This window comes from Solanum verrucosum, unplaced genomic scaffold (assembly GCF_900185275.1).
Source record: "Solanum verrucosum unplaced genomic scaffold, falcon-dt-bn FXZP01000261.1, whole genome shotgun sequence".
NCBI classification, from domain to species: domain Eukaryota; kingdom Viridiplantae; phylum Streptophyta; class Magnoliopsida; order Solanales; family Solanaceae; genus Solanum; species Solanum verrucosum.
The window spans coordinates 7,507,658-7,523,017 of record NW_026019969.1 but is presented as its reverse complement, the minus strand read 5'-3'; the positions used below and the strand labels follow the sequence as shown (position 1 = coordinate 7,523,017).

At 32.3% G+C, this 15,360-nt stretch overlaps 3 protein-coding genes across 4 annotated transcripts in view; 2 read left to right on the top strand and 1 right to left on the bottom strand.

Annotated features, from left to right (window-relative positions):
* LOC125815508 (shaggy-related protein kinase NtK-1) overlaps positions 1-15,360 on the top strand; it is a 177,200-nt gene that overhangs the window by 592 nt on the left and 161,248 nt on the right. The gene's annotated exons all lie outside the window — the stretch shown is intronic.
* On the bottom strand, positions 85-4,839 carry LOC125815489 (uncharacterized). Its single transcript, XM_049494969.1, has 3 exons — positions 4,384-4,839; positions 831-2,301; positions 85-543 (listed from the first exon to the last, which is right to left on the bottom strand). Exons 1-3 carry the CDS (start codon positions 4,676-4,678, stop codon positions 357-359), a joined length of 1,953 nt encoding a protein of 650 aa, XP_049350926.1. The 5' UTR covers positions 4,679-4,839; the 3' UTR covers positions 85-356.
* Positions 11,582-15,245, top strand: LOC125815518 (nuclear envelope-associated protein 2-like). 2 transcript variants are annotated; one of them, XM_049495008.1, is made up of 6 exons: positions 11,582-11,700; positions 12,345-12,592; positions 12,743-12,850; positions 14,156-14,605; positions 14,696-14,797; positions 14,885-15,245. In XM_049495008.1, exons 2-6 carry the CDS (start codon positions 12,416-12,418, stop codon positions 15,047-15,049), a joined length of 1,002 nt encoding a protein of 333 aa, XP_049350965.1. In that variant the 5' UTR covers positions 11,582-11,700; positions 12,345-12,415; the 3' UTR covers positions 15,050-15,245. The 2 variants fall into 2 exon arrangements, with proteins under 2 accessions (XP_049350965.1, XP_049350964.1); XM_049495007.1 differs by having other exon boundaries at positions 11,584-11,700; positions 14,144-14,605.

The following is a 15,360-nucleotide window of genomic DNA, read 5'->3' as shown; positions in this document are numbered from 1 at the left end:
AAGTAACCCAAAATACGAAGCACCCACCACCCATGTATAGCGATCTCTCGCTTAAGATATTCTATAATCCCAGCCAAACTCCAACGCCTCAGAAGGTTTTTTCTTATCCGACATAAGCTCCCGTCAAAGTGCTTTGTGATTTCCCGGGAAAAAGATAAAACAGCCAAACTATAACTATATCTACTCCAGAACAATCTACTTAACCATAAATACAGCAACTTAACCTATTGCGACCCTTTAAGAGGAGAAATGTACTAGATTGATCTATTACCAGTTCAGTCGATAAGCTCATGAAGGAACTGATAAGAAATACCTATAAGCCATCTCTCCCCGTCAATAACCAGATCTCGCAGATCTTATGTCGCAGCTACCACCCCTGAATCGGGGACGATCTCTGCGAGAGTAAACTTAATTGGTTGCCATCCGGATTGAGGTTGTACAAGCCATTTCTTCATGTTAACAACCATGTGCAAGATCTGAAGTATTTCGCCTAAAGCAAGCTCCTTTAAGCACATTTTCTTAATAACTGTTGCTGCTTCAAACCTAGTGAAGGATCAAGTAAATAAGCAAGTTCAAAATTAGATCACATCAGCCAAGATACACATAAGGAATCATCTTCTGTCTTCTTCTTTTTTTTAAAAGGTAAAATAAAACCACACAAGGAAACATTTTTAGAGGACCTAACAAAGATAAAAATATGTTTGCCATAATCCTGATATGTTTAATTGGATTTTCAATTGGAAGAGCTTCACTTAAATAAGAACTTTAGAAACTTCCCCAAACATCCACCAAACATCCACAAAGGTTCAAACTAAATGAGAACCCATTACCTGCACTGAGTAGCGCTTATGGCGGCTCGTCCGGCAGAAGATGATAGAAATTTCTGGAGGTCATCCCATGCTTCTTTGGGATATTGTTTCATATTACCACCAATGGGATTCACACACCTCCATAGGTTCTCATTTTTACCAACATATAATTGCAGAGCACCTAAATTCCGTGTTACTACCAGCTGTTGTTCAACTGCACTCGCGAGAGCCTTCTTAACATCAGTATTGCGGTGTTTTGGATCTCCATATTTGATGCAATCAGAGATGTTTGCTTCAGTAGGCATAATCTTCTCAGTTTTAAGGGTGTTCAATGCAAGTAAAACGACTCCAATAAGGCCTTGAACATAATCAGAAGGTTTTGGGCATCCTGGAGCTCCCCACACACCATTGAGAGGTCCATTACTGCTATTTGCTATAGATGACGGTGGTGGAATCTCAGGGCTGGGATGTGGATACCTGTTTACCTCTTTTTCAACATAAAATGGTGTTTTCTTCTGCAAATTGTGTCCTTTATGAGGCCCATTTGTATTTGTATAAGAATTCTCGATGTTAGGAGGTTGTCTCGATTCTCCATTCCACGTTTGAGAAAAAGGACGATTATGACCATTATTGGAGTTTTCACTGACTTTTAGCTTACCCATATCAGGCATAGATATTTGAGGGCCTGAGGTGTAGCCAATTGCATCAGACCTAGGAGGCATTGAATGTGAATGATGCACATGCGAATTAGGTGGTAAGAAATTACCAGATGGAATTACCGGTGATACTGGGAGGTTGTTTGGCCTTCCTGGAGGATAATTGTTTTGATAATTGTTCTGTGAGTTGTTTCCATTCGTCCAGGATGGCTCAGGATTACCAGGAACACCGCTTGGTACAGGCCCACTGAAAGGAGTTCTTGAATTATGAGCTCCAGGTAACTCCACTGAATCATTGAACTGCTTAGGATATCCATATCCTGGTTGATGAAAGTTTGCAGCACTATGATTTTCTTGTGTGCCAGATGAAGTTCGTGATATATTGGGTTGATTCACACTTCTACGAACTGGTTTGCCCTTCTGCTTAATATCTGTACCCCTTCCCAAATTGTTAAACTTCATTTGCGGGTTTTCATGGAAAGTGTCAAGCTGGTTTATCAGACTGGAGTCACTAGACGACGTTGATAATGCATCTAAAGTGGGTAAAGAACCGTAGCTGCTATTTACAAGTTGACTTGATTCACTATTTGTGAGAGGAGGTCCTCCAGATGAAAGGCTTGTCCAGAGCCATACAGTCTTCGCAGCAGCAACAAGGGGAACAGAAGCTTTTTGAGGTTGTGCGAGAAGAATATTATATCTGCGCATGCGCAATTGATGAAGTGCGTTTGAAAAATCACGATCTCCCGAAATCAACAAATAGTTAGCAGGTGCAGGATTGTCAACTGCCCAGAATAACATGTCCACAAGAATCTTCTTATCACTTGCATCTTTGACACCTGTACACATTTGGACAAAAATTTGTCATGACGGAGTCCAAGCAGTTCTAAATAGATCTAATCACGCTACCATAAATGTTAAAAATAAGAATCCTGAATACACTGCTTTTCACTTGGTCTATACACTACCTTGAAGGGTTAGCTTAAGACTCGATTAAGATAAGAATTCTACTAAACATTAAAAGCGACCACATATCAGCTCCAAATTCTCACTTTTGTCCAAGGTTGTATAGCAGCATATGCCACCAGTATGGTCAAAAATCAACTCACATCCTCTCTCTCTCTCTCGCTCACTGTCTGACAATGAAAAGTAAATTTTCTTTCTCTTCCAAATCTTTCACAGAGAACTGATGAAGCTCAGCAAAAATTAGAGCCTTCCCATCACAGCCAACGAGACATGTTTTAATTTGTCTTCTGATTTGGAAGAAAATTCAAGTGATGGATGCACTAAATCTTTCCTCTGAGCAGTGGCGGAGGCAGGCTAGAAGGGCGGAATCATTTCAATCTCTTTGCACAAAAAGAAACTGAGATGACAAAGCGGATGCGCCTTGATTTCCACTGCTGCTTCTGAATTACCAACTTGCCATTGATAATTTTGAGGATCCTTCAACTTTTTTGCCCGATCGGCCGGCCAGAAAGCAAATTCAGTATCTTATTCTCCCAGTCTCAAATATATATGCTAATCTTCCCACTCTTTGGTGGAAGTTACAAGCTTCAAGTTAATATGACTTGGTGTTGAAGTTTTTTGTGTGCAATTCTTTCTAGAAGCTTTTAGGTCTAATCAAATTGAGAAACAAAAAGAGAGGTTCATGGTGGTAATTCCACCAGACTTTGAGGTTCAGAAGCTAGAAATGGTAAACGTATTATACAGTTTGGCAAAAGATTGCAGAGACTATCCTTTAACTATGGTGAAAATAGACTATCCTTTAATTACTGTAAAAAATATAGAAATTAGTAAAATATATCAGATCTATTAAATTATTAAGTAACCACGTGCAGGGGCAGATATAGAAGGTAGCGAGGGGGTTTGCTCCGCAAGAAGTTACACAGTATACATAAGGTATTTCGAAAAAAAAATTAAGTACATATATAGGTTTTGAACCTCCTAAAAATAAGATTAAAGGTTGGCTTAGTGATTGAGGGGGTTAAAAATTTAACTTAAGGTTCCAAGTTGAAATCTCAAGCACTACAATTTTTGTTTTTTCGAAACACTGAAAATACTGGACTCGACAGTAGACACACGTCATAATTTTAAACTAGAACTGAAGGAACTAGAGGGGGAGCCAAATCCAACTATATATACTTGAAAATGTTTTTAAAAAAACACATATATATACATAATCCACCCCATTGTCCGAACACGTGTTAAAAGAAACTTCCCGCCAAGAAGATTGAGCTCTTTTGCTTCACTCTCAATAGAGTCTTCTTTCCTACCTTCGGCGTTGATGAAAGGGACAGTTCCATAAAAGAGTATGGACTGTGCAGTAGTACTCACACCCGATTACTTAAAATCATGGATCTACCGCGGACCACTATTTTGATTTCTTCATGATCTAGAGAAAATGAGCTCTATAATTCCGAAACAAAAGATCAGCAACTCATAAAAGTTGAGTATGCGCTAAACAGATTCTTAAACACCCCATCTCTATCACTGATAGTGGGTTTGATGAGAAAATTAAAACAAATAAACACAATCAATACTTTTTTCCAAGTAACAATCCTTTGGTTGATGTTTAAATTGGAAAACATGGCTATTTTCACTGAAAAAAATGCAATTTTGCATCTGACTGAATTCGACCACAGAAAAATCAGATTTGCACTTGCATAGATTCAAAGGGTCAGCCTTGCTCTTAGACCATCAAAAACACTCCGTTGACTTATATATCAGCACAAACAAAACAATCATAAAGGCACAGTTCAATGAGATCTAACCGTTCCTGTCCAGTGACAGAAAAAACAACTGTTAAAACATAGATCGACTCAACCAAATATCAAATCAACTAAAAACAAGTCATTTTCATCCGAATTACACAGACTAACAAAGATGCAAACAGAAAAAAAGTGTGTCAACAAAAATTATACCTGCAGGAACGTGATTAAGGCCGATTCCAGTACTATTAAGCGCCTGCTGAACAGAAGAAGAGATCTTAGTTGTATCACCGTAAGCGGAAATAGAAACCGGTCCACAGTAGTTCATATTCACAAGCGCAGAACTTATATTCTGAGCGATCGCATGAGGATCAGATCCTCTAGGTACTTGACAGTTTTCTATATCCCACCATACCGAAATCCTCGCCGCCGAGTACAGCGACTCAGCCGCACCCGACGGCTGCGGTCCTCCCCCTCCACCGTTCCCGTTTCCCCCTGCACCACCCATTTCGAACGAGTTCCGTCGCCGGAGAAGAAATGGCGCACGATAGCGAATACCGATGTGTAAAATTTAGTCTTTTTATGTATGTCTGGTGCGTAAGGTTAGTTGAGGAGTGCGTAGGATTAGAAGAGGATATAGAGAGAGTGGAAGATATAGATGAGAGAGTGTTGGATTATAAAAGGGGGATTTTGATGAGTGGGGACTGCCGTAGTTGTGACGGGTGGAAGATTCATAAGGGGTTTGCGAAATGACTATTATGCCTTCCAATTTAATGGACAGAATGGTAAAATATGTTGTATAGCAGAATCGTGAGGAACGAGCTTGACTTCCATTGAGGAAAGTGCTGAGTTGGTGTCTCAAATTATGATTTAAAATAAATTAGTACTACATGAAAATAAGTTAAAGTTTTCTCTTTTCTATCTATTGAAAAAAATAACCACTAATATTCTATTTATAATTAAAGAAATCAAATCAAATTAGGATTAAAATTTTATTTCTAATTGAACTAGGATAAACAAAATTTAACTAGACATTAATTCCCTTAATTAAATAACAAATCCTGAACAACTTAGAATTTCAACACAAATTTAAATTATTATTCCAACAATATTTAATTATAATTATTTTATTAATAATTAAACAAAATATTTATTATTGTTTCACAAATTGGAATGGTATATACAGATTTTATCATTACATTGTATGAGGTGAATATGTTGTATTTTTTGTATAGCTCAAAGAAACATTTTCAAAATTTAAAATTAAATTATTATTATTATATATCTATATAATTATATATTTATTTCTTTTGAAATTGATTAAAAATGAAAAATATAATATAAAATGTGAGGAAGGAATTTATTTTCTCTTTTAATGCATTTACTATTTGATCATTGACTCTTCGTCTTCAACTACCATTTCAGTTTTTAAATATAATTTGTTTTTTTTCTATTCCAATATTACATGGATTGCCATGATTGGATCTCTCCACGTCATAATTTCTTTTCCTTTTTTGAAAAAAAAAAAGGAATAACAGTATGTTATAATGAAGAAAGTAAACAAAGAACTGATTATTTTGTACGTGATTTGAATTCATTACTTCATTAGGGAAAAAAAAAAAATTGCATTTGACGTTTACAGTAAATCATTAAATATGTGATGTAAGCTTTATAAATAGATTTATTACTTAATTATATTAGCAAATATATAATCCTATCATCTACATTTTTTAGCTGATAATACTATTAAATTAATATAAATAAATGTTTTACTTGTTTTATCAGTATATTTTATTACTTTGCTACATTTTTTTCATCCTCTATTATATATATCCTACTCTCTTCAGATTTATTTAACAAAACTATACTAATAAGCTATTGTGACTGAATTAATAAAAATACTATTTTATTATTAATTTTTTATTTGATATTCAATACTATTTCAAATAGACAAAGTGGTTTGACAAGGTATTCTATTTATTTGAAGTGTAGCATTCGAGTTTGATCATTGACTCTTGGTCTTGGAGTATCATCTACTCTTTAACTCTTGAATATGGACTTTTCAATTCTAACATAGTAATCTGTTATTGGATCTCTCAACCTCATAAATCTTTTTCCTTTATTTTTTTTTTGGTCATTGAATATTTTGTTTTATTTAACATATTCCTTTTATTTCTCTGATTATTTTTTAAAAATAAAATAAGAGAGTATCATTAATTTAATAAAATTAATTGACAAAGGATATCTAGAATTGAAACACAAATCTTAGTGATGCGTCGTAAAGTTATATCTATCGATATTTTAAAAATAAAATTGATGGTTTACTTAATACGAAATATAATACGGTAAATAGTGTGATTGATTAACATGTACGATTAACCTACCTATCGAAGCATAAATATAATACGAAAGAAAAAATGATATATCTATGTTTATAATATATTTTAATTTGAAAACTTAAAAGTAAAAACCTAAGAATACAACCATGGATTCTTTGCTTCATTAGTAAACCTGTATTATTGAATTTGCAAATATTTGATTCATTACTTGCCTTGTTCATGCAAGCCACATAACAAAAAGAGTTATACCTTCCCCCACCATCCTTTTTCTTTCTTTTTCACTTTATGAAAATAAATATGTTTTTTTCAAATATAAAAAAGTAAGTAGGAAGCATTGAGTTTACGGATTCAATCCCACCCAATCATAACCCGCATGGGAACAAAAGCCCAAGGTGAAGCCCAGTCCATGGAAGAGATTGGGCATCGGCCTATTTTGGGTGCTCAGCCCACTTTATGGGGGCTCTTCTGGCAACTTAGCACTTTGATTGTTGAGAGTAGAAACAATTATTTGAATAAGGTTTTAGGGTATAAAGTTCTAATAAAATACTTATATTTGTGGAATAGCCTATTAGTGATGATCATTTTATAAATCCTATTCACATGAACTTATATTTTTACTTCTTTTTTTTTTGTAAATTTAGGAGATCGTTGGAAATTGATGTGTGTCTGTGGTACTAATTTTTAAGAATATTTCACTTGATGTAAATACATAGGTCTGATGTTCCTATTCTCAAAACTCTATTTACTGCGCCACTAAAAAATGCATTTTCTCCGGATATATATGATTGATGGACAAAATTATGAAGATTCTATTGATGGATAGAATGCATGAATAATATAATGTGCTATAACACGTGCACTGCAATATTATACTACCATTTTTTCTATTATATTAAATGCATCTCCTAATTCTGCAATGATTTGTTGAGAACGAAACGTGTTCTCAAAATATAATAATATTCGAAGTTTACTTAGAAATAACATTTAAAACTTGAAGTATGAATTTCACCTCGAAAAGATATCAATTTGTAGGGAGAAAAATATTTTACTGGGAATTGGTCCTGATAAGTTTTTCAAACTATTTTTCAAGTTTGGATGAAAAACTAACATAACATACAATTAAATAAATATAATTTATTTATTTTTAAAAAAGAACTTGAAAATAATTATAAAAGAAATTATGTCCAAACGACCCAAAGTCATGATTAGGGGTGAAATACCATATAGAAGGCAAAAAAATTAGAGTAAATTTTAGGTTTAGCAAACATAAAAATCATATTTGTATGTTATAGCTATAGTTTGTATAATTGTGCTCCATAACAAACTTTAAGTTTGCCATGACTATTAATCTGTATATTTCGATATACATATACATAAAAAATTATATTTGTATATTTCGGCATACAAACTAAAACATAGTAATCGTATATAAACAAAATTACTATAAATATACAACGCATATGTATACTGAACGGGTCTATTTGTATATTTCGATATACAAATGGGTCTATTTGTATATTTTGGTATACAAATGTGATGACAAAATCATGGAATATTTGTTGTGAATTACAAATAAAAGAAATTATGGCTATAACATTTAATTTGAATTACTAATTTGCTATTTCATACAATATTTCCAAAAAATTTAACACCACAGTTTGAATATTATGATATTTGGCATGCATTTTAAAAGCTTGGTATGCAATGTGGTATTTGGTATTTATAAAAGAAAATATTAAATCGAATATCGTACAAAAATATATAGGTACATATAAAATTCATATATATATATATATAATATTAGTAAATATATAAAATAGTAGTAGTAACTAATTGTTTAGATGTTGAATTTCGACTACTCTATCTTGAAACAAAGAGACATGTTTGTACTTTATTTTGAATAATATTAGAGTATGATACAATTGAAATGTTTCTTAAAAAGTCAAAATCATAAATTTTTATTATGCGAATATATATGAGTTGAAGTTAGCCAAACTATAGTAACCAGTTTTTCCTACCCACAAAATATCAAAACCAAATTTTAAAATATCAAATTACCGAACCAAACATTACATACCATACCGTACTATACCATACCATTCTTACCTCTACCCACCCTAGTCATGATAGCTAAGGTCCATCTAACTAATTTGAATGAATAGTAGTAGTAATATATATTTTTTAAATTATCTTTAGTGGATATTAAATTATTAAAAAAGTGGTAGACAAATCAAATCGGAAAAGGAGTTTGCAAAGCGTAAATAATTGACTCACACTTGTAACCACAAAATTATTGTTTTGTGTCCATATTGATGCTATTGAACCACTTCGCTCTCACTAGAGCAACTACTGGAAATCTTCTGGTATAAAGATTCTGGGAAATCTTTATACATTTTGTCATGTGTTCATTCCATTTTGCAAAGCTACAAACACTTATTTCGAAATATATATATATATATATATATTTATTGAAAAATTAAGTGTTTGACAAATCAATAAAAATACTTTTAAATGAAAGTAAAAGTTGATTTTCTGTTGTTGGGAAGAAGTTAATAATTTATGTCTTAAAAAAAAAAACATAGAAGCAGAAACAAAAAATCATTTTTCTCAAGACTATTTTTTTTTCTGTATATAAATATTTACCAATATGTTTCTTATTAATTAATCAACACATTTAATAAGTTTGGTTAAATTTCATTTATGAATTTTATTATTTATTTTTGTATTATAAATTTTAGGATTTATTTTACGTTTGTATATTATTAATTTATATATTATATATTATTTTACGTATTATTTTGCAGAATTAGAAAAAAAAATCTACCAACAATAATTTTACAAGATTAGAAAAAAGAAAAAAAAAATAATTAAATATTTCAGCCTCCCCAAAAAGATATAATATTGATTGAAAATTTAAACATGTACATTTTAATTTAGTAAAAACAAAAATTAACATAATTTTTTATAGTAGATATTTAAAATAGTTTCTCTCTATAAAATAATTTTAATATTAGAAGTACATTAATAATTGTCTTTTTTTGTAATTTGACTATGAAAAACACCTTTTTAAAAAAGATCAACCAACCACATTTTGCTTAAGAAAAACACTTTTTTAATTAATTCAAACACAATTTTTTTTTTTGAGTACTTTCTTGAAAAGTCATTTTAAATATGTGATTCTAAGACTAAACAATTTTTTAGCATCAATGCCAAACAAGTTCCAAGTATGTGACAAAAACTGAATGTGCTATAATCTTTTTAAACAAAAAACTAATTAATACTAAACCTTCGACATTAATTTTATATTCTCTCCATTTTAATTAGCTCGATCGAGCTTGACCTGGTACTTTCTTGTGTCGAGTTTCATTTTTTAATGTCAATAGTGAGATAAATAGAATATTAAACAAGCTAACAAATTAAATTAAAATGAGTATACCTATGGCTCTAGCGTGTGACACAAATAATAAGGCAAGCAATCAATACGTAGTAAGTTAGAGAAGGCCACACATGATTCACGGAAAGTTGAGAGTTTGTTTCCTCTTCTGATATACAGTATTGACATTAATAATCATCTTAAATAAACCATTCATGAATTCAATTTCAGTTTTTTTTTAAAAATAATGATAGTATTTGAAAAAAATAATTATATTTTGATTATTTCATGAAATACTTATTGTTTTTATTATTATATTGATGAAAACATCTTTAAAAATATATATTTATAATGCTAGTTTGTCTGGGAGCAATCATATATCTTTAAAATTTCATAATGCCTTTTTTGTCTATCTTTTCAAAAAATATAAGTCGTGCTTATTTATAATGCTCGCACATCATAATATATTATGCCCCATTAGTTCTGAAGTTGTATTAGAAATTTTCATATTGAAGGTAATATATATATATATATATATATAAAGGTAACCTCATAATTTTTAAGTTTAAACACGAAGTATTTGATAAAAGATAAAATAAAAGAAAATAAAATATACATGTCAGGATTTATTGTATTTGATACGAAATATATGATAAAAGATAAAATGTTGATGTAAAAGATCTACTACTTTAATTTCTGTTTCAAAAATAGATAATTTTGTATCCAACTGTATAAAGGCGGACGCAGATCTATGATACCATAAATATAATAAATCTAACATATGCACTTAATATTTTAATTTTTACATTAAAATGCATCAACAATTGTTTGTTTTCTTGGAATATAAACAAAATATATTTTTGTAATGAAAAAAGAAGAAAAAGATAAAGTTTTGTCCGTAGAAAAGTTCATGGCCAGGTAACTTCATAGTATCTTAAATACGAGGTATCTTATTAAGATTAAAAGATCAATAATATTTTTTCTTAAAATACATATTTATATTTTCGTAAAGAAGAAAGAGAGGAACTCATTTGCCATAGAAAAGTTCACTGCAAATGATTAATTATCTAATCTTGATGAAGACATTCCATGATTTTTTTGCCTTTTTTATTTAAATTAAATTGGTCCATAGTTTATTGTTGTAAATAATGTGAAATCAATTCATTTCCATTTTTGCTTTATAATATGTTAGTATTTAATTTAAATTTTACCAATAAATTAATTCCTTCATTCAAATCTTGACTATTTTCTAATTCCTCCTTTTTCCAAAATTCAGGATTTCTTGTCTTACTCTACTTGAGCATAGTCAAACAAATCTCTGACAGGATGTAAATTATTTTCCTAAATAAACTTGATTATTTTCACATCTAATTGCATGTGAAAATAATCAAGATTTTTCTTTTAATAATTATTTAGATCAATCTGACAGTTGCAAATAACTCACCCCACGTGGAGAGATCTCGTCCCTTGATGAAAATTTTCAGATTTGCCGCGCTGAGGTCATTTTATGTCCAGGTTCGAAATTTGTCCTTTGTCCCAAAACCCGAGGCTCGTAAAACCCGAACCTATACCTATTTCCAAACCAGAATACTATCTGTCAAGTCGATAAACCGAACCTCTAGTTCAAATTCCGAACCTCCACATCACCTTCATCTCTCTTTGTCTCTGTTTAGACAATAGACATATCAGTGAATCTCAGCTTCCCTTATTCACTGCTCTATTAAATTCTCCCACCCACCCACCCCCCAAAATCACTTCACTCATCCTCTCATTTCTTCCTCCGCCGTCCGATCCTTCAACTCAGATCAATCGTCGCCGGTAAATCCCCCATCATACATATATATATATATATATATATATATATATGTATTTTAATTTTTGGTGTTATTAGCATCATCAGTTTTTTGTTTTTTTTTCCTAAATCTCTGCAATTAGATTTGAACGCATTTCTCGTGATTTTCTACTCTTTCGCTGATCAGGTGTTCATGCATGTTTGTCTCTGTGTGTGTTTATGGGTAAAAATGATTAGTGCTATTTTTTTAGCTGTGTGGGAAGCGTGTTTCTTAATTGTTCCTTAGAAGTGTAAGAGTCGTGTGGAATAAACCTCCATTTGACTGTCAACTTGCTCCTCTCTCTCTCTCTCTCTTTCATTTTCAAAACACTGATCTGTCTTTTTTTTCTCTCTCCATATTGAAATTGATTCATGAAATATTAAGAACCATATAAAAAATTTGAATTTTGAAGTATTATAACGCATTATCTTACATTTATAATAATTCTGTTTCCATTATTGCTCTTGGATTATCAATAAATTGAAAATTCTGAAATTTGGGTCAGCGACTTAAATGCTACCCTACGTATTCACATGCAAAGTGTGCTTGGTTGTTAGCTTTAATTACGGAGGTCATAGGAAGAAGCAACTAAGTTTTTTTTTTCCTTTTTGGGATTTATAAGCTTCACAGGTGAATCATCGGATATAGTAGCAGAAACAACAGTTCATCCTGGATTTGTAGTTGTCTGGAGTTTTACGGTGATGTCGGTGGAAGAACGGCCGTCGACTTTAGTGGTGGATCCGTTGTTGAAGGATCTGAGTGAGAAGAAGCAGAATTTCCGGCGAAACGTGGTGTCGCTTGCGGCGGAGCTCAAGGAGGTTCGCAGCCGTCTTGCTTATCAAGAACAGTCGTTTGTTCGTGAAACCCTAACCAGACAGGTCAAATTGAGTTTTGATTTATGAGTGTTTGATATTTTTTTTTTTTAAAAAAACTTTTTGTCTTTTCCTATGTGAAGCAGGTGGAAGTGTGGGTCAGGTGATTCTTGGACTTGGTCTGATTATTGTGTGTTTATTGTTTTTTATTTACAGGAAGCAGAGAGTAAAGCTAAGAAAATGGAAGAAGAGATAAACAAATTGCAGAAGAATTTGGAGGAAAAGAATGGAGAGCTTCAATTTTCAGCTTTAAACACTGAGAAGGTATTTGTCACGAGTGTCATTTCTTGAAAATTTATGTATTTTTGGTTTGATTTGAGAGTAGTTTAGTGGGTTTAGATGAGGAATAAGTTGGGCTCCAAGATCTTGTGTGTGGGGCATTTGGGTTAATTTGCAATTACTAAAAGAAAAGGTACTTGAAAGACATATTATGATGAATATCTTTTGAGGCTACTTTCTGGCATTTCTTGTTTGTCCTTTTTGGGAAATAGTATTGAGGATTGAAGAATTAATAGAAGATTATTGTCTCTAGTAGTTCAACCTGAGTATAGTGGTCCAACAAACTTTGTCTGTGTTTTGAATTGGGTCGAAAATTTTGTTTCTTTTAGCTGAGTTAGTGAGATAAAGAGGAATCTTGGATGATTTACCATTTAATAAATCAAACTACTTTTTGGATTCACTTGTTAGTGGCTTTTAGATGGGTAGCACTTGGTTTTAAACATCACTTTCTACCCCTTTGTTGTGCATTTATAATTAAAAAAATATATCTATTAGTTTTAGGATTGAGGTTTTTTTAAGGTAGTGCTAAAACTGTCTTTTGTGAGAGTCACGTTCTCTTGGTATTAGCTATCTTGAGATACCTTTGATATTGAGGCATATATCATTGCTCCAACTCTGAATATTCTGGCATTGAGAGTTGTCCTCAGATTGTTGAAGAAACGATTAGTTGGATATAACATGGTGCCTGGCCGATTCAAATAAAATGTGCTCGAATGAGCATCTTAGGTAGCAATTCAAGGCGACTTATTTTAGTCAATTATGTGTGATAAAGTAATTTATATATATGACTGGGACAACCTGAATATCTGTGGTTGATTCATATTTTTGACACCATATCGGTGTGTTAGGAATGAGTGATTTGAGTTGATAAAAAAGATGTCTAATAACGGTAAATGTATGATGATACATCTGCTTTAAGTAGATTCAAGTTAACTTAAAGGAAATTAGTGCGACTTAACACATAATGGAAGTACTTAAACTCATAAAGTTTGACTGAAAAAGTTACAAACTCCAAATCTGAATAATAATACAGTATCCCTTATTAATCCAATTCCTTTTAAACCCTTCACTTATTTTTATTTTTTTTAAGATTGAATTGAAAAGTTTTTTATTTTGTAAAAAATATCTTCTCCTCTGGTTAATTTAAGATGCATACTAATTGTTCAGTTGTGTGCGACTTTTTCCTTTAATATCTATAAACATGCATCATTACAATAAGAATGGTTTCCTAGGATATTGGTATGCATTTTAATAGCATCTGGTCTGAATGTTATTCAGTATGTCAAGCAGTTGGATGACCTCAAATCACAACTTTCTGCTACTCAAGCAACTGCAGATGCAAGTGCTGCATCAGCTGAATCTGCACAGCTTCAGTGTTTGGTGCTTTTGAAAGAGTTGGATGAGAAAAACAGCTCACTGAAGGAACATGAAGTTCGTGTAAATAAACTTGGTGAGCAATTAGATCTTTTGCAGAAGGATCTTCAAGCAAGAGAATCATCCCAAAGGCAATTGAAAGATGAAGTAGTGAGAATCGAGCATGATATCATGCAAGCATTAGCAAAATCTGGAGCAAACACAGATTGTGAACTGAGGAAGGTCTTAGATGAGGTCTCTCCAAAGAACATTGAGAAGATGAACAAGCTGTTGACTAACAAAGATGAAGAACTTGCCAAACTCAGGGACGAAATCAGGATCATGTCTGCCCACTGGAAGCTAAAAACCAAGGAGTTGGAATCTCAGGTTTGGTACATACTTTCCCATCGCTCTCTAAATTCTATGATACTTTATGAGTGATTTTTCCTCACGATTTTCAACCTCTTTCCTGGACAGTTGGAAAAGCATCGTAGGGCTGATCAAGAGTTGAAAAAGAGGATTATGAAGTTGGAATTCTGTCTCCAAGAGACTCGAACGCAAACTCGCAAGCTTCAAAGGGTAATTCTACTCTTTACTACTACTACATTGATTAAATTATGCCTGATACAGTAAACCTAATGCCATTCATGCTAACATAAATTGCAGATGGGGGAACGACGTGACAAAGCTATTAAGGAACTGAGAGACCAATTATCAACTAAGCAAGTCGGAACTTCAAGCAACAATAATCAGAACTTCTGGGATACCTCAGGATTCAAGGTTGTCGTTTCAATGTCGATGTTGATGTTAGTCCTCTTTTCTAAGCGGTAATACTTACCATTAGTATAGTTGACAATGTAAAAAGGAGAAGTGTAGCTAGTTACAACTTAGAAGAGAGATTAGGAAAAGCTGTAGAGCTACTGTTTCATACATTAGAATGTTAATCATACTATATGGGGGCCTATCTTTTTGTACCTTAAGGGCATCACAACTGAATCCAACATCTCGATGTTCAATTATTAGATATATATACATGCGTTTAACTTAACGTTATATAATCATGTTTTCAAAATGTATCGTTGAAACTCCAATCTGAAGGGCCCAGTTGCATTATTTTCTTGTCCTAGTGAGGAAGCCTAGTT